At 42.3% G+C, this 25,701-nt stretch overlaps 1 protein-coding gene across 1 annotated transcript in view; it reads right to left on the bottom strand.

The window, feature by feature from the left end:
* Positions 1-3,509: 3,509 nt before the first annotated feature.
* LOC138261426 (UBA-like domain-containing protein 1) overlaps positions 3,510-25,701 on the bottom strand; it is a 63,243-nt gene continuing 41,051 nt past the window's right edge. Inside the window, exon 3 of the mRNA XM_069210370.1 lies at positions 3,510-4,692. Coding sequence (XP_069066471.1) covers positions 4,390-4,692 — 303 coding nt within the window. The 3' untranslated portion in view covers positions 3,510-4,389. The remainder of the gene's footprint in view (positions 4,693-25,701) is intronic.

Here is a 25,701-nt window from a genome sequence, read left to right as displayed (position 1 = left end):
AATGAAACCCTACCCCAAAATTGTTGATAGTTTACATTTGCTGCCTATGAACCCCATCATCAGACTCCTTTGCTTACAACCACAAGCATCAGAGAGGAAAATGTGATACTGCGCAAAGCCTCAAACACACAAGGCTATGGGGGTAATGTTTGCAATGTCTAGCCACTGGCAATCGCTTAGGGTAGCATTCTAGTTGGGTGTATCTAGGTTCAAATTGGCATAGTGAGCACAGCACTCACATATAAGGACATATCCTTGGAGACTCAGGGCATTACATCAAACACACAAAAACAAGTGATGGGAGCAATGATTGCAATACGTAACCACTAGCAATCACTTGCGTTAGCATTCCAGCCCATCATCCTTTAGCCCTCCATGCCACCTCAGTTTGAAGTCAGCAAAATGCAAATCAGTATCAACCCTGCACCAACAGGAACAGTCAGTCCATCCTGAGCAGCCAGACAAGGTTATCCCTGATCCTGGACAGAAGCAACTCAAGACTGATTTCGCCCTGACTGGGGATCTTCAGTCATGTGTAGCTTGGTTTCAGTTGCAAAGTGAACATGAGACCCACGTCTGGGCATACCCTTGGCCACTCAGGGCAACACACAAAATGTGATGGGAGGAATGCTTGCAATAAATCTAATCAGTCACCTGAGGTAGCATGCCAATCCATCAAGCCACCTTACCAAGCCTGGAGTACATCCTTGAAGTCTCACATAAGTCACCAAGCGTTGGCACCAAGAGATGTCGCTAGTAACCACACCCTTCTCCCATCCATGCACTCTACATGCTGCAGCTTTTCCCAAATACCGGATAAAATTGAATCCATGTTAAAATTCTTGTCCGATTTGTATGTGCTGCTATGAGTCTATACACACACTACCTTCCTTACACCCACAAATGTAAGCTGTATGTTTAAGCAGGGACACAAAGTCTGGAACACAGTCTCTCACCTACAGACAAGACACCAAAACACTAATACATCTCAATATTACAAATATGTTTCTACTATTCGTGCACTACTGATGTGGAATTCACTCATGTGACCATTCAAAAGAGCATCTGGGGGCTCACCGGGAGATAGGAAAGTGCTATGGAAATGCCACAATACACAGTAATACACTGAAGAAGAGATACGAACTGCAACAGCCCAAATTAATTTCTGATAATCTTGATTAGACAGCGCGAGTACTAATCCGTGTATTAATCCTACACTCCACCCATGCATTATCTGGTAGGCTTCACCACTTGATCCTTGGTGCAATGTTTGGTGCTGCACATGAGGGCTGCGTAAGGATGAACAAACGTATTTCCTATCCTCCGGGGAAGGGATAAAAAAGGTGTACTATAAAAATGTACTTTAGATAACGTGCTGCCACGCTCTGGGGGAGGGTCACCTTTAGCTTTTCAAAAGGAGCAGTGCTACTCTAACTAATGAAGGGTACATTATGGAAGGCACTTGTAAAACCAGCACTATTTTATTCCAAGCATCTGAGCACTTTCCATAAAGAAATAACAGGGTCTTAAGAGTAGAACTGCAAAGTTAATGCTGCTTCAAATATCGGGATAAATAACACTACAGATGGCTGAATAAAAACACTTCCAAGTCAAAGCATTCCGGTGTTAGTGGAATAACTATGAGATATCGGACAACAGCCATGAGCAACGAGACTAGTATCAATAGGAGAGCCCTAAGAATGCACTGGTTACAGAATGACCTTTGTCAATAGCCTCGTGAAGCCCTTTATAAGGGATAAAGTTATACCTGACAATGACTTTTAGAGGGGAAACACATGCATGGTCAAAGTTCGAGTGGCAGCAATAGAAGAGCCTTGACTATCAGAGAGGAAAACACACCTGTGGCACAAGTTGGCATTACCTCTAAAGGTAAGTCCTGCCTAAGCAGGGCAAGAGGGAAGGGCCACAGAAAGGTCTACATCTGAGCAACGTCAGCATGGTCAGAAGGGCAGCCGTGTATAAAATGTGGACTTGTTCAGCATCCCCTGTGCCACAGTGACCAAGTGCAGCATCATGTGTGGCAGCCCTTGTAACGGCCAAGGAACTGTAACACAGCCTCGGTCTGAAGAAAAGCAATCGTTCCGGACTGATTCTGTTCGGTTTGCAGCCTATTCCGAAAGATACATTTACACATGTAAATTAACTCCTGCACCAAAGGCATGGATTCACACGTATGTGCAATTCACCATTTCAGAGTGCTGTTTTACACCGAAATGTAGACTTTCATGTCTCCACTCCCCTCATTTCCAGAGATGGAGACGTCTAAGGCTGAATTTATGACAACAAAATTACCGCGAATACATTTTCACACAAAGATCTTTGCCACCCAGTCATCTCCTTATGTGAAACTATAGCCAAAATTAATAACGTTTATAATGTTATGTTTTAATGTAAATACAAATGTAAACTAATTTATAAATCTTTTTACCCTACAACTGATCAAATTAAGTGTTATGACACATTAAATCTTCAAAAAAAGTTTATTAAAAACATTAAATTAGTTTATTTAATAAAAAATAATTTCTGCACAAAATAAAATTCACCCTCATTATCATTTTATTTTTAATTATTTAGTTAATATAATTACTATATGCATTTATTATATATTTTTTTGAATTTTTAACGAACGTTTGCAAATATTTCATTTTTAAAATAAGTTAACCATTACAAATTTTAAATAAAAGTATTTGATTAATAACTTTGTAAATTTGTTAACACTAATTATATAGACATGCACAGGCACTCACATATAAATTTATATATATTTAAAAGTCTTAATAATTTAATTTGTTTAAACATTATTTCCTATGGGTGTTATTTTAATTCACTGCTTCCTTTACTGTCTATGGTAGTGTTTCAATAACTGCGAGTGACAATGTATGGTGCTAGACTTACTCCAGGAATGGGCTGGAGGAAATTTACAATTCTTTTGTGGCTTTTAAGGCTGTAGCAGTTTTATTGTAGTCTGTAAATACCAACGGTCTCATTCTTTTGTAAATATATATATTTGCATGTACCACCCTAACCTCATTCCATGTAAGAGAAGATATTCCCTACTTTCATACCACTCCCAATGGCATCTCCCACATTCCCAGCTAAATCACACATTCACACGTGCAGAGAACACGCTCCACATGGAAAAGACAGAGAAGGCAGAGGTGGAGGTCTCTGCCAGGAGGTTAATGGATATCACTTGGTAGTTCGTCAGCAGTACTACTTCATGTGCTGCAAAATTGAGTTTGTGGATAGACCCATTAGTCAGAAAATCGACCTTGACCAAGTTCTGAGTCTTAACAGCTTCACCTCAGTCAAATGGAAAACCGTTTCGAATTTAGGGAATGCACAGAAACAATTGCGGACAGCAGTACTAAGCCGGACTTTACACAGCAGCACTGGAATCGTACTGCCACGCATGTGAAAACAGCACCTGGAGATCATTGAATTTCATCAAATGGTAATCAATCAAGAAACAGCAGGCTTTTCATGCACGTTAGAATTGGTTTTAATTTACTTCAGAAGGTGTCATCATGCGAACGGCACAAGATTTTGTCCACTCCATTATTTCATTCTCTCCAAACAAAGACACAAACAAAAACAGGTTAAAAATGATGCTCCTGTTCACTGTGATGTAGAGAGGGACTGAGGTACTTTGCCGAGGCAGAAATTACACCATACTGTATACCTGATGATTAAAATGTACTTGATTTCCTTGGGGTTTTTGTGGTTACGTTCAAATCTGCAGTCTTAAGCCCCAATAATCCATCTCCCTTGTTTCAACTTTAAAATAAATCATTTAAAAGCTAAAAATCTAACATATAATAGTTTCTTTTCTTGAAACTGATTTATAATTCTCCATCGCGCTTCCAACCTTCTAGTGCCTGATTGGCTGGGTCTGGTGGTGTTGGTGCTTCCGAAACATTGCAACAGCTCATAACAGTTGAGAGCACAAAACAAAAAACACCCAGACTCAATTTCCATATTCCTAAATTGAAGTGCTGTCTTGAACATGACTGTTGAGGCTGCAGGAAGTGAAAAGTGTGCTCATTTGAAAATTACAAAAACGTAGTTACCATTTCTAATCACAGAGCTGAAGTGCCGACACAGGGTCGTCAATCTGAGCACAGGCACACTCCTGGGGAGATCTGTCAGACCAGTTACAAAGGTGTTATTTTCCTTTTTTTAAAGGCTCGTTTTGTGTTCCAGAAACTGCTAAAGGCGTACATCACACAATGGCACGCACTAAAGTCCAGATGCGGCTCCACACGTCACATCAGATGGTCTGCTCTCAGGGTAATTCCATTTTTCGCTCCTGATAAGGGAAGGGGTGATAAGGACACCAACACAAAGCTAACATCTTCGGCCTGTGCCTCATCTTTCAGCCTCCATGGCAGCCTTTGGCTCACTATCACCATTAGCTCCATGGCCTGCGGGAGGGGGAGGAGGCGGGTTGGGAGTCCACATGCTTTGTTGATGCTGCTGGCTTGTAGGTGGGATCATAGGCCAAGCAGAGCTGAAGCTTCCATGGTGGGGAGGAGGAAGTGGTGGAGAAGTAGCCATGGATCCAATCGGACTGCTGCCACTCAGGCTCTCTGAGGCCTTCAACCGTGAAAACATGGCTAGGGCATCTGGAAAATTGGGTGGAGTGGCGGGAGTGTTGGCTGGTGTACACATCTAAAAAAAGAGCAGAACAAAACAATTAGGAAGATTGAGGAGAACCCAACCATGACATCAACATGTATGTTCCAGTTGTTGCTGAAAGTAGTCAACGCCTTTATGTTCCCCTAATTATGACCTCTTCTTTCAGTTATTCTGAGCTACTTATGTCGTACTCCTCTGTTTAACTTGTCTCCACACCAAAACCTGTACCCTGTAGGGTGGCATCTCAGGAGGGAGAAAAAGAAGTTGCTTTATTGCACTACATATCACCTTAGGGGCTCTACAGCACAGACAAACACTTCTGACACCAAGACCAACCTACATATTACAATAAAAACAAGCACTGGTGAAACTATTAGGTCTGATTTGCACTCTGAGTTTTAAGCCAGACCCATTGGCTTTCTCAATGCTTGTTAGTCGAGGCTCAGCAGCCCGATACATAGAACTCAGACATACTGGTAAGCAGCGGCATACTGGCAACAAAAAAATAAATAATTGCTGAACTTTCGACTGCAGGATGTCATAATCACAGAATTGGTGGAGATCAGATGACATAACCCCCCAAGAATTGTGTTTCAATGACTGGCCTGTGGTTGCTAATTTCAGAAGAGTTCGGTACAGCATACCTAAGCTCAGGCTATTCGAATCTACAAAGGAACATGCCAGTATGGAGGCCACTGTAGGATCATGCGGAAAACGAACCCAGATCTCATGGCCAGCCATCACTACTGTCAAAAAAGCTGCTACCATGAAGATCATCCAATCAGGGGCCCCATCTGACTATTGCCTCCAACACCAGGACGCTTACTGATCAGAGAAGCACTAACACCCACCCTCAATGACTCCATTGGGTTTGTCATTCCTGCCCACCTGGAAACATGCCACCATTATGCCCCTATTAAAAAAATCCAAAAAAAAAAAATCACTGACCCAGCAATACTTTCTAACTACAGACCTGTATCCCTTTTACCATTCTCGGCAAAAGCATTAGAGAAACTATTCAACCGATGCCTCAACCACCTCAGGAACCAACAGCTCCTCCACACCACGCAGTCCGGACTCATGCCCAACCATAGTACAGGAACAGCACTTATCACCGCCACAGATGTCACCTGCATGATCCTTGACAGAGGAGACATGGCATCCTTCATTCTCCTTGACCTCTCTGCAGCATGACACGCTCTCACACCTAATTCTTATCAGGCGCCTACATGAGATTGGCATCAAAGGACACGGTCTTTGCAGGATCTGTTCCTTATTAACGAACAGAACACAAGCTGTCAGCCTGGTACCTTACCTCTCGGAAGCCTGCAAACTCATCTGTGAAGCACCTCAAGGTTCATCGTTTAGCGACACCCTTTTCAACAGGTACATAATCCCTCTGGCCAACGTCATCCGTGCATACATCAACATTCACTCCACAAGCGACAGGCAACTCATACACTCCCTCTCAGAGAAGAAATAAGTTCACCACCTTCATGACCGAAGTCACTAACTGGATGAAACCCAACAGTCTCAAGATCAACACCGACAAGACAGAAATAGTGATCTTTGGCATGAACACCTCACCATAGGACTCCTACAAGTAGCTGGCCGAACTCACACCCAGCACCCACGTCAGGAACCTCAGAATAATAATTGTCAGCAAACTGGACATGACTGCACAAGTCAGCGCCATCACTGCATCCTGCTTCCACACACTGAAGACGCTGAGGAAGATCTTCAAATGGCTCAAAGAAACACTAAAATAATTGCCATACACACCCTAGTCACAAACAAGTTATACTACGGGAACACCCTCTATACCGGTGTCACTAACCAACTCATTTGAAGACTGTAAACCATTGAGAACTTGGCAGCCAGACCCATCCTCAACCTCTCACACAGAACTCACTTCACAACATACCCATGTGATCTACACTGTTTCCAACAAAAGCCCGCTTATTTCAAACTCCTCACACACATTTTCAAAGCACTATACAATTTAGGCCCCACCGACTTAACAGTCACAGCTCTTTCCACCAGCCATCCAGGCACCTCCTCTCCACAGGACTCCTACTCGCACACATGCCATGCATAGACAGAAGCACATAACAGCGTTCTCTTAAATCACTCCTAAAGTGTGGAAATGCCTCCCATTTCACATCAGACTCTCATCATCTCCTTGAATTCCGCAAGAAGCGGAATACTTGACTTTTCAATTAACCAATCTACCATAGGCAGTGCTAGGCATACACACACGCTCAGAGCCATGTGGTTGTGCACTTTACAAACACAGAACATATTACACTGCTGACAGAAATGTCTGCAACAGTAAAAAAATATATTGACAAAGCTAACAGGCCTTGCCTTTAAAATGTGAAGCTATTAATTTTGCCAATGCTTACTGGCACTGCCAGGCAAACACATGCATTAAAATGCACGTGCACACATTGCAGGCATAGCTGGAATGGGTGGTCAATTAGAAGAATCCCTTTCCAAAATGGTTGCTGTTGAGCGCACATGCTGTGATGTGGGAAAGTGTATATGTCCTGCCATAGCAGCCAACTTACTGCTCATATAGTCATATTAGGACAGTTACGTAAATTAGAAAAAAATTCACAAACACTGCACAAACTCCAAAAAAGGTAGCGAGTGGCCCGACAGCACTTTGCACCTGGTGGACCTTTATTTAAATAAAAACATTCAAATAAAATAAAAAACTGCAGGCGTGATGGTGAGCATCGGGTGGAGGGAGCCAAAAGAGTCTGCTTAGAAGAAAAAAGCAAACTTAAAAAATAAACGCAGGGAGTGAGACAGGAGCATTGTGGGTGGAGAGAAGTAAAACAAACATTTGCAATGCAATAGGTCTCGCGTTTGCTCGAGTTAGAGCTATTAGGGTTGTAAATTTCTAATGAAAATAAAAAGTAAAACAGTTGACATAAGCGAGCCAATTCAAAGAGCTGCCGTGAGCGCGAAGGGTAGAGACAAAAGGAAAAAGAAGTTTGCTCGCAGTCAAAGTTATGGGCAATAGTGCAACTATCCATGTAATAGGGTCGATGGCCAAGGTGGTAACAAAACCGCACTAAGGAGGGACAAACGTAAAGCAGTTACCAACGAAAACAAAAGATTTTTGAAAGGCAAGCCCATGAATGATTGATAGTGATGGGCGTTGAGTGGGCATGGTTGAAAGCCCAGATACATAACAGCACACTGGAAAAGCAGTGCTTGCACGCTGCTATGTTCGGACTAAAAACAGCATAATAGGGGTTGGAGGTGGGTATGGGGAAAGAGGTAAAGGAAATGCATGATCTCCCTTGGCGTGCTTAACAGAAAAGAAAAAAGTGTCTACATGAGACTGAAATGCTCCTTGGTGGGCAAACACAGAATAGTATGGAAAGCCACTGGATCAGGGGCAGGCAAGTGAGATAAACCGCAAAGCTATCCGAACATGAGCAAAGGGCTAACCAAAATCCCTTCCTATGTAGATGTAATGTATTGGAAGCAAGAGTTCTGGTCAAAAGACAGCTTCAGTCTATAGTTGCGAACTAATGAAATAAGAACAAGCCTCATTTATCATCAAAAGCCATGTGTGAGATAAAGCATTCAATAGGACAAAGTGTGATGACTGAGGGTGCTTCTGAGATGCAGCAGTCCCTTATGTATTACCATAAGCCCTCCATGGGAGGTGGCATGATGTATCAAACAGCCAGTAGGTAGAATGATGTTGGTGTGTATGTATGTGGCATTAAAAAACAGCAAACCTAGCTGAAAAGCATAGCAGTGAGAAATACTCCTCGGGCGGAACCAAAGCCGCACCTCATGTGCATTTTAAAGAATAAATTTTGCAGCCAGCTGCACTTCAAATCAAGGGGCTAATGCTGTTTCAGCACATCTAGAAAATTACGGTAGTAACTAGCAGTAGCGGCTCGCGGAAGGGGCATGGTAGGGCGGGGAGGCGAGGCGTGGGAGGGAATAAACATTTAATTTTTTTTTTAAATCACTTACCTCTTCCGCTGCTCCTCTGTCTCTCGACGCGCCTCGCTCCACAGACTTCCAGCCTGCCCTGCGCCAACCCTGATGCTGCTCAGAGCAGCATCAGGATTGGCTGGGAGTGCCCAGCCAGGGTGCTCCCAGTCAGACTGGGAGCCTGTGCAGGCTCTCTCCAGCCCAGCAACACACTGCAGCCCAGAAACTGTGTTGCTGAGCCTACAGCGCATGTGTGTTTGGCCGGCCCAAGACGGCCGGCCAAACAAACATGTGCAGTGAAGGGGGGGTGCACACCACCACGTGGCCCCACTTCTTCCAAAGAAAACAATAATAAACTTAGTTTATTATCATTTTCTTTAAAAGGTTTTGCAGCTGCTGCTGCTGGCAGGGGTTGAGGGGGGTTGGGGGGGATGGGCAACACTTCTCTGCCCAAACGGAGGAGCCACCACTGGTAACTAGTTCTAAAAACATAATTGTGAGGGCACAGATTATTTTAAGCTAGTCTTTAATGAGGAGATAAAGTTTGCTAGCCGTGCCACAGGGAATTGCAGTACACACATTTTTAACACTAACAAACTTTAGAAAACTGTCCTTTTCTGTATCTGGCATATCAAGTAGGCCTGGGAGATAATTTGAGTTGTCTTGCCGACCTTATATTGACAGGGTATCTGATTCAGGCTGTTCATGGGGTTCGCTGAGGTGAACAGCAAAATATTCAAGTATGATATTATATTCCAACTCCTTTTAGAGAGTTCAAACCAGGCCTCCCCTGTAAATACAGAATGCATGTGGAATTTTGTTTGCATTTCATCTACACAAAAATGCTAATTCGGCTCCAAACCCAATGTTACACATTTCCTAAGCTGCAGAGCATGCGACCTGCTCGTGCTACAGAGTCGAAACCAGCTCTAGTCACAGGTGCCCCAGAGCTTGGAGGTACAACTTCCTTGTTTTTCTCTCTGCATGGCACACCGTAAAACCAACCGCAGTTCAATTAATGATTAATCAGTTTCTCTTCAGGTTACTTCTCTGCTGTTAATGAGGAAACTCTTCTGGTCGCTCTAGTGTACAGGGCGCTCACCTCTACTACGCTGTCGCTGCTACTGTTGGATCATGGACAGACTTTCTCCAGGGCCACCGTGGGCCGGACATGCACTTTTCTCATCATTCCTTATGTTCACAGGGAAACTGTATGTGAGTAGGTCAGTCCTTCTCCACATTCTGTGCTCCTATGGCACAGAGGAGACCGGGAACACCCAACCCACCTTTAAAGCTCAGCCTTAAATCCTCAGTTTAAACATATATATTCAATAACACTCCCCAATCAGTACTGACTCTCATTACATTGTATACACAAAGCTCACCCCATCCTATCCCCTAGTCCACGTCCACTCGACCACACAAAACACGACCATGTCCTTCAACCTATGCGACACACACCACATTAGCCAAAAACATTGTGATTTTACTAAAATGATATGTGTACGAATCATGTCTCTAACTTATTTTTATTCTGCGACTTATGGCACACCCATTTGCAGATTATAAAGAAATGCCAGAACTCAACTGTAGTAACTTACTACAGCAGAGGTTACAATGCCAGCTGCCAGAGTCAGCCAGGTCAGGTCATGGAGCTTCTTTTTCTGCTGTTTTTTAGCTCTTCAATGACAAGCAGAAAGACGATAACATGTTTATGTTTTGCTTTCCTGAGCCAAATACAGAAGTTAGAATCGTTCTGCATGTTTCTAATGCATCTTTTTGCTTTTTTTTTTTATTAAACTGACTTGCACTAAACTGCTTCTAACATCTTCTTGCAACAACTATCTAACATTACATTTTTGATGTGTTCAAATTTGAACCAGGGATTCTATTTTAGTCTTCATGTTTGCAAAAACGTTTTCTTTCATGTGAAAGAAATGTGCCTCAAGGACTTGAGTAGTTGGTGGGAGAGTGTGACCATGTATTATAAGGATTCAAGTATCCCTGCCGTGCAAGATAAGGATACTGCTAGTCATCACAGAATCCCATTACCTTAGAAAGGAACTCGTCATTTGGCCTTGTTCTTCTATGTGGTTGTGGAACTCCCCGGTGACTTGCAGTATCCTTATAATGTACGGGAGAGGGTACTTAATCACATACTTTTTGCAACAATTATCTAACCGCTTTTTTGACGTGTTTAACTTTGCACTAAATATATTATTTTTAAACTTCATATTTAGAAACATGCGCTCTCTTTCACATGAAGGAACTACGCACTAAGGATATAAGGGGTTTGTGGGAATGGTAATGGTTTGACCATGTATTCTAGGGAATAAAGTACAACACATAATATGGATAAAGAAAGTCACCTTGAAGTTCCATAAGCTTATAAAGGTACTCCTTGATGGCTTACAATATATTTAAAATGTACAGCAGGGGATACTTTATCCCATATATAATATACTTATTTATAGGTATTTTCAATCCAGACATCTTCCTCCACTGGTCTATTACTGTGTCATTCGCATTTTAATTCTACCCACAAAGGATTACAGTATGGGGCAACAGGTCTGCCAACTTCAGCCACTGCTCAGCTTCACAATGAGTGATGGCACTTTGACATTTCACAAGGAACACATCCACACACAAAGTAGTTCCCTTAATTGCTGGGGACTACTATGCCAATGTGTGCTTTTTGAGAACAAAAAATACCTTTGCTTGTAACTTATATTTATTTTAGATTCAAGAGGGCCAAGCAGCTTCCTCAACATTCAAGTCCTGCAAAGACCATCTCAGAACAAATTATGCATTATCAAAGTCAAAAAGCTGGTGGTGAAATCCAAACCTATTGGCTTTATCAATGTTTGATGACGATATACAAGCTGTATCAACATCTATTTTGAGATGTGCCTACAAACCCAGGATGTGAACTATCTACAAGCTGACATAGGTCCTCTATTTCATCTGATTACATTCGGACACATAGGTTCACATAGAAACCAAAGGTTCTGGCTTGAACCAATATAGAGCAAACCAAGTTCAAAATATATTGCTCACAACACAGAAGATAAAATGTAACTATTCGGTGTACAAACATACTCACCTGTACAAAAACTGACTCTACCGTACTGACTACCACTATATAATCAAGATAAGAGAGGACCACCGCCTCCTGAACGAAACCAAGAACGCATTAGTAGGCTGCATCAAAGCCAGTGCAAACTACAGCAAAGAAATCTTCGCCTTTGTGAAGGAGTTCACCAATCCCACAGCCACCAGGAATGACATCTGTCCTTCCCAGGAACTGTGCAATAACCTTGCTGACTTCTTCCACGACACGATTTCGGCCATCTAAGAAAACTTTGAATGCCAACCCTCCTCCGCAGATAGCATCGACCAGCTCACACCCACAAACACAAACCCTGAGCACCTTATCACCCACTGGGAACTCCTCAACACGCAAGACACTATCTCCATCATAAATACCATGCACTCTGGAGCACCCACGTACCCTTGCCCCCACCACGTCTTGAACCTCGGAAGCAAGACAATCAGCGGCAAGCTCATGAAGGCACTGAGTACCTTCATCACCGCAGCCTGCTTCCCGAGGACTGGAAACATGCTGAAGTGAGGCCCCTCCTGAAAAAAAACATCTGGCAACCCAGTCGAATTTAAGAACTACTGGCCGATCTCTCTGCTCCCCTATCCAGCAAACGTTTTTAAGAAAGCAATCAACCAGCAACTTACCCAACACCTAGAAGGCCACAATCTCCTGGACCCCTCACAATCCTGATTTTGAGCTAACCACAGCACCGAGACAGCCCTGAGTGCTGCCACAGATGGCATCAGTGCCCTCCTGGACCGTGAGGAAACAGCAGCCCTCATCCTCTTCTATCTGTCCGCCGTGTTTGACAGCGCCTCCCAGCACATCCTGATCCACAGACTCCACTGTATCGGGACTCAAGGAAACAGCCTCAAATAGATCGCCTTGTACCTCACCGGCAGAACCCAAAGGATCCGTCACCCATTGTTCACCTCAGAGTCCAAGAAGATAATATGTGGAGTCCCCCAAGAATTGTCCCTTCAGCCTGACCCCCTTCAATACTCACATGACCCCCCCCCGGCAGTCACCAGCAGATCACTTGGACTCAACATCATTTCGTATGCCGACAACCTTATCCTCTCTCTGTCTGAAGTTCCCTCCACCACAAAAGCTAATTTCCACAGGTGCATGATGAATGTAGTGGACTGGAGGAAGGAGAACTGTTTCAAACTCAACACCAAAAAACGGAAGTCCTCATCTATAGGAACAACAACTCGCCATGGACCGAAACATGGTGGTCCGCAGAGCTCAGCACATCCCCTGCCCCAACAGACCATGCCAGCAGCCTCCCCATCATCCTCAATAGCAAGCTATCCATGAAGAAACAAGCTGACGCAGTCTCATCTTCCTGCTTCCACAGCCTTCACATGCTCCACAAGATCTTCAGGTGGCTCCCAGCAAACACCATAAGGAGCATCACGCAGGCCCTCATCACCAGCAGACTGGACTACGAAAACACGCTCTGTGGAATCACAACTTTTCCTATATGATATGGATCCATCTTGTTTTGTTAAATCCTGTGATACTCAATAATAACACTGCCTGTTGTTGCCGCACACTATGAATTGTTTTCCACATTTTATATGTATAGCTTGGAACTCAACATGATGCAAGGCTTGCTCAAGAGGCAGCATTTGTGATGTACCACAGCATGCTAGTTCAGCACTAATGTTCTTTTATTGAGTCAAGACACCTGCTATTGGCCAACATATTTCCCAATCTATAAACATCCCAAACTGATATTATGGGAAATGTGATTATTGCTGTGCATTTGCTTATAATGCAGAACTACTCTGTAATTTGATTGGATATTATCTATAAATGTTATGAAATCCTGCCGGAGATTGCTGGATACTTGATGTGTAAGTTTGTGATTGGACAATTAATGGGACCACCCTTTGTGGTTTGCAGGAATAAAAGATTAGGTTTTAGTTCTGCAACTTGAACATTTAGCCTTGGAGTCAGATGTCACTGTGTCACATCTTTCTTGATTTTACTATAGTTGGATAGTTCCTGTCTTTTGACTGTTGGGATTTCAACAGCTCCACAAAAGAATCATGCCTTCTGAAGAGACTCTAGACAATACAGAATTCAGCAGTAAGACACATACTTGACCTCCCCAGAAGAACCAACATCACACCCCATCTGAAGAAACTACACTGGCTCCCGATTTAGAAGAGATGCCAGTTCAAGATGCTGACCCATGTCTACAAGGCCCTGCACAACGAAAGACCAGATTACTTTAGCAAACGCCTGACCTTCCACCAACCGACCAGACACCTCAGATTAGCTTCCCTCTCCCTCACAGACACCCCACAGATCCATCGAACCAACAGCAGAGGACGCTCCTTCTCGCACCTGGTAGTCAAGGCTTGGAACAACCATCCCCTGCACCTCAGGACTGCACTGTCACTCAAGTGATTCAGAAGAGAACTAAAGACCTGGATGTTTGAATGATCATACCTCCACGCAGCAGCATGCAGCTCCAGCGCCCCAAGACCCTCACGGGTGAATTGCTGCCCTCTATAAATGTTTGATTGACTGACTGATTGAGGGAAGTGTATATTTGCGATGATGTTGTGGATGCAATATTCTGAGAATCCACCTCTTAGAACACTGATCACTTGGAGGGGCTTGTCTTAAAACAGCCTAACTAGTGTAAACTGCAAATCATTACCCTATCAGGAGATCCGGAGACTACAAAAGGAAATTGTTGTCACCTTCCTAATAAAGGCCATCTACAGCTGGAAAACCAATAAATCTACATGGTTTGTTCCCACAGAGCGTGACTACTTAATAGAAAAGTGATCACAATCAACTTCTTTTTCTGGTCACATGCCACAATCCGCATTATAGGTATGTTTAACTGTTAAACAATTAAAATGACTGCAACTGACCAGGACTATAAACGTTGTTGGTCGAGCTCTCAACTGGTGTTTCATCCAAAATCACTAGGATAAACTAAACATATTAATAATATTTTGCACAGACCCAAGGGCATTGCCCATGCAATAACATTGCTAAGGAGGTTTATGGGTCATTGTTGTTCTGCATAATCTAGTCACCATCTTCTGTTTCATATTATTATATTACAATGGCTACCAAAAAACAAACAGGTGTGTGTTGCCCACAGTCCAAGCATACTTCCTATTAAAGGCTCTAACTTGCATTTTACTAGCATTAAGAACATGTTAATTAGTGTATTAATAGGGCTCTAACACCGTTAACTACCTCAAGATCATGATAGGGGGTCCTTTCCTCCACCACTACATCATATTCATAAAGGAGGACAATTAATCTTGGCGCTGGCAATCTAAGGGGGAAAAGAATGAACTTGTGACAGCACTTTTTCAACTCCCTAAGTCAAAGAACAGGAAGTGTGAGGAAGTACACCTTGGTTGTATCCGTTAGAGGCAGGAAATGATTCATGTACAAATACTTGCTTTTAAGCCTTACTCTAGCCCAGGTTGATGCACGAAAGCTTTTAAAAAACAAAGTAGACCAGATAAGACCCCTAAGAAATCAAGCTAGTGCACAAGCATTGCCTATCCACCAGGTTCAATGCTGAGCTGACAAAAATGAAGCGTGAATGCAAACTCTTCCCCTCTATTGACTGCTGCACAGCATGTTTCAACAAAAAGTTCTGATGGCGAGTATTAAGACTAGGGTGGAATGCAGCTTGCCCATATGCAATAAGCTAAATGTCCTTTACTCCCTCCCTCAAGCAAAACAATACAACTCTTCCAAAATACTTAGAAGCAACATACAAAAATAAAAGTAGACCTCATAAGGCAGGGTCACATTGCTCCACGATTCTTGCAAATCAGCTTAAGGATAGAGCAGGCCCAAGAAGAGGGCATGTTATCTGGGAGGTTAATGTGGTTTATAAGACAACAATAGGTACTTATAAGGGATGAATGTAGGTTTCTAGTCCCTATCAACAGCTACTGCACAATACATCAAATATCCTTGTGATAACTGTCCACTGTAGATGGTTCTCTCTTCCTTAGCTACTGCTAACTTTTTATTCTTATGAAATGGAAATCCGCAGTTGGAGCTATATGTGGAGACTGGATCGAAGAGCAGATGGTAATGGCAGGTCATGAGAGATTGGTATACAGAATCCGACATCAAATTCCAGTCTTTGATAAAATAGGGGGCCCTTCCTGTCCTTTCCCATTTCATAGTTACTTTAGTCTTACGTATGTACTTGGGATTGTACGTTCCAATGCTTTTTTTAGTGTACTACCCCTGGGTCGGGTTCATCACACATTCCTTGGAGCCCAGTTGAACTGCCTCTCGCCCATCCGATTTAATGCTACAATACCCTTTGCCCCTATATTCATCACTGTACCTTAGGGGGGCATTTAAGGGTTCTGCATTCATAACCGTTAATATGCTCTACTGGCTTGTGTCATGGCTCAACTCCTTTGTTGCTATATTCAAGATGATATCAATGATTCCTGTTGTTGGTTGTGTCCATGACACCAATATTGATTAAGAGACTTTGCTCTAAGTAAGGCATACCATCACTGGCTGTCTTTCCCACCTTCAATTTTCCCCTTCCCCCTCCCTCCTTTCCTCACAGCATTTGCTGGAATACACTACTGAGATTTCTTTATCCCCTTCCCTGACCATTGAACCAAATCCTCCTCCCTTTCAGCTCTTAAGTGTCCCTCATTCCCACACCCTTCACCACGTGCCTCCCCTTCGTGGATATTTAGGCCTTTAGTTCTACCTCTGACGTGCCATTTCTAGCGTGAACAGGTTTTTTGTGTTGCTCCCCAAATTAGAATGGTTAAAGACTTCACAGTTATATATATGAAATGCTCAATAAAGATACATGTTTTTTAAAAGGGTAGCAATAATATGTGTTCACAATAAAGGGGACATTTTAAAGACATAATTCAGGTGGTCCTCAATCCCTGCACTTCTACTAGACTTCAGTCTGGCAACTACATGCATGACACTGCCCAACACAGCAGGATTGAATGCTCACACCAAGTAAGTTAAATGATGAAACGATCACAACTTATTACAACCACCTTCCCTGACCCCCCCACGCCCCTGAAAATTATGAACCATCTTCCTCAATACTGATATTATCCCAAAGTCTTTTTTTTCGGGCAAAGCAATCATTTGTGACATTGGCTTCTAGAACTGCATTAAAAACACTTCATCCACTTAAGACACCAAATATCTTTTTCAGTTTATTTTGAATCTATGGCATTCGTTGTCATAGAACTGTTTTTCCACAGTCTACATTCTGCCCTTCTGTACAATAATTGCAACAAATAAAGTGGTTGAAATCACTGATCAAAAACCTGTTGGCCTTTATTAATTTTGTTAGATGAAATTTGTCCAAGACCATCTCAAGATTTAAAAACTTGACCCATCCAAATACTTAGCTTTCCTTTGAGAGGGAGCAGCCTGGCCTAGAGTGACCAGATCTTGAGAACCTAAATCTGGGACATTTTGCAAAAATGGAAGAAGGATTTCAATATTACATCAACAGAGTGGCACAGAATGATAGCTCTCATCAAAACAGGAGGACAGAACAAGCACCATGAAAACCAATAAAATGTAATTTTTTAAACCAGCATTGAACCTGTTAAATTGCATACTTATAACAGCTGCTATCTAGCACCCTTTTAGAACAACAAAAAAAGTGCCTCTCACTCTTTTCAGCTGGCCCCCTCTAAAAAACGGGACATTGGTCAAATTGGCCAAAATGTGTTGGGACAACTGGAGAAAAACTGGGACTGGCCCGGCTAATCCGAAAGGCCTGGTCACCCTAACGTGTACACATGATCTCTGCCATCTCATGCTAGGATACTTAATTTACTACATAGGTCAAACGCAGTGATATATAACCACATAATCAGTTGGGCCCTTGTAGTCCTGCTATTATAAGTTCACCCAGCCGGTCAGTCACCACAGATGTCATCAATTCTATTACACAGTTTCACTTCCTGCAGAAGCCGCCTAAAAATTTCCACTCTACTCTTGTAGGTCAGGCCCAAAAAAAAAAAAAAAAAAAAAACACAATAAAGGAGTGAGGTTCTCTCTCATCTACACTCATGCCATTATTATTTGTACCGCCATTAGACCGCCAGTGCGGTCTAAACACCACTGACCCTATTAAGAGCTTCCCGCTGGGCCAGTGGGAGGAAACAGTGTTTCCGCCCGCAGGCCCAGCGGGAAACAGGGTCTTAACATTCCAGACGGCTCGTAATCAAGCCGGCAGCAATGTGGCGGTGCGGATGGTGCAGCAGCACCCGTCGCAATATCCACTGCCCGTATTTCGGGCAGTGGAAGGCACGACGGGGCTGTTCAGGGTTGCCTCTGCACTGCCCATGCCAAGAGCATGGCAGTGCAGGGGCCTCCAGTGGGCTGCCAACGCCCCCCTTCCGCCAGCCTTTCCATGGCAGTCTGACCGGAATGGGGACTCGTAATCTCCAGGGCAGCCGGTTTCGCCACAGTCATAATGAGGCGGCCGGACCGCCACAACGGCGGCAGACGAAACGCCACCGCAAGTCTGGTGGTCTTAAGACTGCCAGACTCGTAATGACCACCTCAATGTTAAGTTCTCTTTATAGCTCAATCTAGATTTCCTCACAACACTACTTCTGTCATCTGTAGACAGGCAGCATACAAATCTTTATCTCCTTCGCCTTACACTCGCCACAAGTCTCCAACTCTTATTTCAGATGACCAATTTCAATCTGCCACCAAGAGATGAGTTCCTTCTAAACAGACAATCCTCTAAATTGCACAAACAGCACCACAAACCATCCCAGATCATTTACCCTATTCCTGATGTTTTTCTACAGTACACTGTTTCTATAAATCTTAGTCCAATCTTTAGCTCCAGCATACCCCTGGAAAACCCATCTACACCATGGCTACCGCAGCAAGATACCAGCTGATGAACATAAGTAAGATCCACTCTATCAGCTCTTCCAAGTGGCCCGAGGCTTGGTCAGTGATCTAGTAATGAGCACAACTGATTATTGCAACAGCCTCCCTGTTGGCTACTCTCCTGCCCCCATAACTATTCACAACCTGAAACAAGGTTAGTGATTTTGCAGCTTTCAACCTTCAAAAACTCCGAAACAAGGCTGAACAGACGCCTTTGAAAAAATAGCAAACATTACGAGAATGGCTTAGCAGTGTGTCCAAGGACATCCATAGAGTTTCTCCTACAAATCCCACCAAAATGCTCTACTGCTACATCCCTGGCAGAATAAAACTTGTGATCTTGCCGCTGGCAACCTACTCAGATTGTACACATATTTATTCTGGCATACCAGTCTCTTGAATTCTCAATACTGAAGCTCACTCCCTAATAATCTGCTTTTAATCCCCTTCGTTCTCAAGCTGAAGACACAGCACACATATCCAACAACTAAGGATTTACAGGTGTACATTACCACCCCCTGGCTCCCTACTCCGAATCTCAATCCAACAACCATAAATTTTAAAAAGAACAAAAATGTATGCTATGTAACGTAATACATTTTGGCCATTTTGCCTTAATACTATTCACCCACCTACTACTGCTTGTGCCATCTAGAAAACAATTAACCTAATGCATTGATGGTCACATGTACTACTTACACAAGTAGTTACGAGGTATCAGCTATGCCTTTATGGTTTGCAACAGGATCAGAATAAATCAATTGCAAATCTTGAAAAAAAAATAACCACCCATTGATTTCCTACACTTCATATTATTAGATGGCAGAACCGCAAGACAAAACCTCTTTCTCTTTAATCCAGATAATAGATTGGCATATTTGTGAGGGAAATGTTCAATTCTTTTCCCAAATATTATTTTTCACATAGAGTATGTAAAAGGTATAATCTAGTCTTCTCTCTCTGATGACATCAGCTCCTTCACAATAATACACTTTATTTTTTCTGCTGGTGCTTATTAACTATGCCAACTGGGGCACTGATGGTCTGTGTAACCTCTGGGTAGCAGACAGGGGTTTAATTTCTTTCAGCAGGTGATGGGCAAAGACGTTCATTTTTAGGTCTCGCCTGAGAGCGCATGCGCCACTGCTTGCAGAGATCTCCCCAAAAAAGGGAGTAGAACCTACCCTTTACTCACCATTTGTTGGCTTCATCGTCACTCTAATTTCCTATTCTCTCATTAGTCAGTGCGTCCCGGCTCCCCTGCTTCTTCATGAGTTTGTCCCTTTGATGGAGCATGAAACAAGTACTGATCATTACTGGTGCCCTTCTGCTGCTCGTGGTAATTTTTTTAGGTCGAGCGTTAGTGTCCAACCTGGTGTATACTTAAGTATACTTATTCTGTGGAAGGAAGTGATCTCATTTGTTGGTTGCAGTGCCCTTTAAATATTCTTGCTAGCTAGTGGTCAGGTCTGCCTTTTTCTTCCTACTTTTTCTGTTTCAGAGCAGTGACCTACTACCTTATTGTTCCACTTTGGTTTCTTTATCTGTTGCAGTGACAGGCAATTTTTGACATTTCTTTGGTGCTCCCCTTTCACTGTGGGTGGTTTAGGCTGGTAGCTGCCTGTGTTTTATTGCGCATTCTGTTCCTCCCACATCGCTGACATTTGTTTTGGCTTTATTCCAGTGCTGTCCTCGTACCCGGCTCCTAAAATAAGCTTATTTTATTAAACAAATGGCTCCTAAAATAAGCTTATTATACTAAACAAACACCATATGCCCTTGCATCACAGAGAGTCTCTCTCTCTCCAGGATCCTCCCTGCCAGCACTCATGACATCGCACAGAGGGCATTCCTTCTCTCCTTTATTGAGGCCATAAGTCTCCTCAGGCTGCTCTGCTAACTTCATTAGAGCTTTGTTGAAATTTAAGTAAAAAATGCTTGTTTTTACTACTGTCAGGATCGAGCATTGCTGAAGCACTGAACAGGTTTAATTTCCTTTGCTGTGTCCAGATGTTGGGGGAAGATTACTCGTATTATCAACTCTGCTGGAGTCAAGGAATCTGTTTTTAAAGAAAACGATATGCTAGCAAACATTGCTGCTATTCCCTTGTCGTACCCTTCACGTTCAAACAAGCATTTCATTGTAATGCATTAGGTGTGCAAGAAGGGGTAATTTGCTGTTTTACATGGGGGCGTCACTGGGCAGAACTGGACCAAAAGTCCCACTGTGTTTAGAACACGGGTTAGCTCTGTCAGTGAATGCACGTACGACTAAAGCTCTCATCATGCTATCTGAGAGAATGTAACATGTTTATAATTTGCTTGCTGACAGTCTATGAATTTGTCATTGAAGCCAACATACCCCTCTCTCAGATTTATAGTAGAAATAACCAGGATGCTCTGACCCTGTGTTAGGGGACATTTAGAAACAACACAACATTTGGGGAAAAAAATTGAGTTTCAGGGTGCAGATTTAATGTGATAATTCACGTGAGGAAGTTTGTCCTCATTAAAAGTTTGTTCTCCTAGCGAGTGGGAAACAATTTATCTTGCACACTGAATGCAATTTGAGTATCCAACAGTAATCATTTTGTAAATCCATCGTCTTTGGCAGCAATTCTAGGTTGGGCCTACTGTTAGCTTAACTGACATAATTCTATCAATTTTTATTAAATTATTAAAGTCGATGCTGCACTGCACTGCAATTTAGCTTCCACATTAAACAATGCTGATTGAGCTCTTTATGCTGGATCTACAATCTGAAGCATGGCTTTCCTTGGTGCAGCAAGTGCTGTGGCACCGGGGCCCAGAGGCCTGCAGCCCCACCGAGCCCTGATTATTGCTGTATTTTATGATCCAAATAGCAGTCAGAGGGCCCATTTCTTTCCTTACATGAAGGACAGTGACACACAGACTCGCCTATTTTATTCTCTTTAATCATGGCTCTCCAATTCTTTTTTTTTTTTTTCACATGATACACTACCAGAACATTGAGTCCTAAATGTATTGTCAAGGTACATTGATGTGTATTTAAGAATTGTAAATGTATACTTACCTAGCTGTACTTACCTTCATGATATTTTTTATTTTCGATATTTTGCTACCAGATATCGTCAATATATTTAGACTGTGAAGGCACTTAGATGAGTATTTAAGAACAGTAAATCTATAGTTACCTATGTATACTTACTTCACAATATCTTTGCTGTCCAATATTTTTGCTTTAATATTTTTGTTGCACAATATTTTTGTAGTCACTATTCTGACAAACAACCATGTGGCCTGTTCACCCAGTGGGGCTTGGTCAGTGTAGAATGTTGGCCTTGTATGTTGCCAGCAACGTTTTGTTGCACAATATTTTTGTAGTCACTATTCTGGCATACAATTATGTGGCCAGTTCTACCCAGCGTGGCTTGTTCAGTGTAGAATGTTGGCGTTGTATGTTGCCAGCAACGTTTTGTTGTACAATATTTTTGTATTCACTATTCTGACATACAACCATGCAACCAGTTCCACCTGGTGTGGCTTGGCCAATGTAGACTGTTGGCCTTGTATGTTGTCAGCAACGTTACCAGTGGCTGGCCACTGCTTTATTTCAGTGACCGGTATCTAGTCGCTTGCTAACAGTCACATTCAAGCTTCATGGCTGGCATTTAAAGCCAGCCTACTGCTTTGTGGGTCATGGGTTATTGATGATTTAGTTGCCACTACAGAAGTCAAGAGATACATTTGTAGTTGTTTAGTTATATGAGCATCTCCATTAAATTGCACGACACAGCATATGAGAGCTAGGTCAGATTGCATTAAAATAATCCTCAAAAAGCAGGAGATAAGTGAGACACTGCAAGTGTGAAGCAGCAAAGGATATTGTTAGGGCGAGCATGCAAGCGCTTTTCGACCTGTGGGCTTTTAATCAGGCCCATCTGACGCCCATCACTTTCACTTATTCATGGGCTTGCCTTTCAAAAATCCCTTGATGTCATTGATTATTGCTTCACGTTTGTCCCGACTTGGGGCAGTTTTGTTATCGCTTTGCAGACTGACACTGTTATATGACCTTTTGCATGATTGCCGATGTACTTCAGCGTGGGCAACCTATTTTTTTCTTTTCTACCTCCCCTTCGTGCTGCATGGCAGCCATGGCGTTCACAGCGCAAACTCATTCAGCGATATTGACGCACTGGTCACATTGTCACACTGTTACCTAATCAGAGTCATTTCTTTAGGCTCTCCCCTTCACACTCCATAGTTTTGACAAAAACACTTAATTGATAAATGCTCTACGTAAAAAACAAAGAAATCCTCAAAGCGGCTCTCCCAACACAGAGAGCTGATACTACAATATTCACTGCACTCAGGATACTTGTCCCATAATGCTTTGCATGCCATTACTTTTAGAAAACATTTTTGCTCATAACTCAGCCTGCGGTGGTCCTAGGACCACCACCAAAATGTTCACAATAATGTGCTCTTTCTGTCTACATCATCTCTGGTCCTCAAGCATGGCTAGTGGGGACCCCAAAATAATTAACCATTCCACCATTCAGTGTCTGTTTAGGATCTCTCATGGCTGGAACTTTTGTTTTACAGCTGGGAGTAGTTTGTGTTTTATGGGCCTTGTTTGTAATATCATTGCTGTAGGCATGTTAGCTCAGAATATGTGTAAGATACTATGATCTCTCATACACTGCAATACTTTCTGCCATTTTCCTTTCATGTGGTTACGCCCTCTAGGGGCTAACTATATGGTTACATGACCATGTTTCATACAGATGCTATTTTCATTGTAGTGTTCTCTAGGGGCTGTTCTAAGCATTACAGTCAACATATCAACACAGTACAGTATTCGCGGCATGGAAACATCAGCCATAATGCTTTGCAGGACATTACTTTTACAAACCATTTTTGCTCATAACTTAGGCAGTTGTGATCCTAAGACAATGGGACACCTTCAAACATTCACTACAACTTTCTCTTTCTGTCAACATCCTCTCTGGGTCCCCACACTAAGTTAGTCTGGACCCCAACATAATAACCCATCCCGCCATTCAGTGTCTTTTTAAGCACTCTCATGGAAGTAGTTTGTGTTTTAAAGGCCTTGTTTATAATTTCATTGCAGTAGGCCTCCTAGCCCTAAAAATGTGTAATGCGCTATGTCCTCTAGAGACTAAATATATGGTTACAGTGCATCACTTTCTGACATTTTCTTTTCATGTGGTTATGCCGTCTAGGGGCTAACTATACGGTTATATGACCATGTTTTTACAAATGCTACTTTCATTGTGGTGCCCTCTAGGGGCTATTCTGAGCATTGCAGTCTAATGCAAAGAGTGCATTTCTGATAAAGGTTTTTATTGGAGTTACATGATAATTGTATTTATTTTATTAATCTCTCCTTATTGCAATTATGACCATGATTAAGACCAACTTAATATCCTTATTACATTATGACATTTTGAACACTCCTGATATGTTTGGGTGGCCCTTCTATTTTATTTCTCTTGTTATTCCCCTGTGGCTGTCTTGTGTCTTTTTTGGGGGAATTGTGTTTAGCCAGCCAGCAACTCTGATGGTGGGGTGGTCAAAGTGGAATTCTACTGGAATTAGATGGCATTCTAAATTATGATGCTAAATGGTAACATTTTCATTTTTGGCTGCAGGTAGAGGAAGAAGGTATATGGAAGTGCTTTAGTTATATGAAGGGCTACTGGAATTATATGGTAGGAAAACACAAAATTATGAGGCAGGGTGGACCGATTTATGGAGCAAGAAAAGTCCAGTTATGAATTTAAAATCCTAATAACTCTAACTCAAGCAAATGTGAGACCTATTGCATTGCAAATGCTTGTTTTACTTCTTCCCTTGTATGATCACTTACACCAGCTGAGGTGTCTGTAGCCTGAGCGACCAAGTCAGTAAAGTGTACTGTCTTTTTTTCAAAACAAAAGTACGTTTGTTTTTCCAGAATGGCATTACTGCAAAACTGCATTACTGCACTGCAAATGGAATGGTCAGAAAAAAAAATCATGTTTTCTCGCTAGTTTGTAAAAACAACTTATCTTTTCATTATTATTAAACTTTCACAGGAAATTGAAGCATCGCCATTCAAAGATGTCCTTCGCAATTGCTCGAATACCTCAAATAAAAAGGGAAAAATTACTACAGGTGTAATTTTACCAATGAAGTCTCAAACGGAGAAAGCAATTTTAAAGTAGTGATATTCTTATTTAATAACGGCATCACAAACGTTAGATGTTCCATCATTTTCTATATATTTGAAAATGTTGCTGCATCTCTTCCAACCCTCAAATGAAATTGCACGATCTCCAAGATGACCGAATTGCTATAGTGTCTTGGGAACATAGCACAAAAAGCCTACTTCACTGAATATCTACTGCAATAGAGATTTCTAGTTACTAAATTATGGTGTTCTGTAAAAAGTCGAAAAGAAGAAATTCGATGGGACTTATGGGCACAGCTTCACAGGCATCCATTTCTGTCACGAGTGGTGAGTGTTATTGGTGTGTCCCTGCTTAGACACAGGGACCCCAATTTTACATCTGGAATAGTTTTACTATTAGCAAGTCTATATGTCAGTACTCTCAAGGTGTTTTTATGTTAGGTGTGAATAATTTTATCGTTTTTTGCATCTTGGTATCTGCAGTTTGCCTTTTAACAATTTTAAATCTGATACAAAACCCAGATTGTGAAGAATAAACACGTCTGTATAAACTACTCACGTCTCACATGTGACAACTTGATTGCTTTCTCAATGGCACCTGTTGGGTTTAGGGCAGGAAAAGTATGGGTTTCTGTCAAAACATTATTCATTAACAGTAAGCATTCCAGAATGTTCTGTTATTTGATGCGGTCTACAGGATTTTGATCACAACTCCTCATAGAGGGCTTCAGTACAATCTTGCACCCTGAAATGGGTGTGAGCCTTGTAAATAGGTACAAGGAACATTGTTAGAAATGGAACAAGCACTAGCAAAGCCAAGCGGTCTAGCCTGCTGTGCAGCACGGTTGAAAGTAAACATAAAACCCTTTAG

The sequence above is a fragment of the Pleurodeles waltl genome, chromosome 10, assembly GCF_031143425.1.
Source record: "Pleurodeles waltl isolate 20211129_DDA chromosome 10, aPleWal1.hap1.20221129, whole genome shotgun sequence".
NCBI lineage: Eukaryota > Metazoa > Chordata > Amphibia > Caudata > Salamandridae > Pleurodeles > Pleurodeles waltl.
This window is presented reverse-complemented; position numbering and strand designations above follow the sequence as displayed.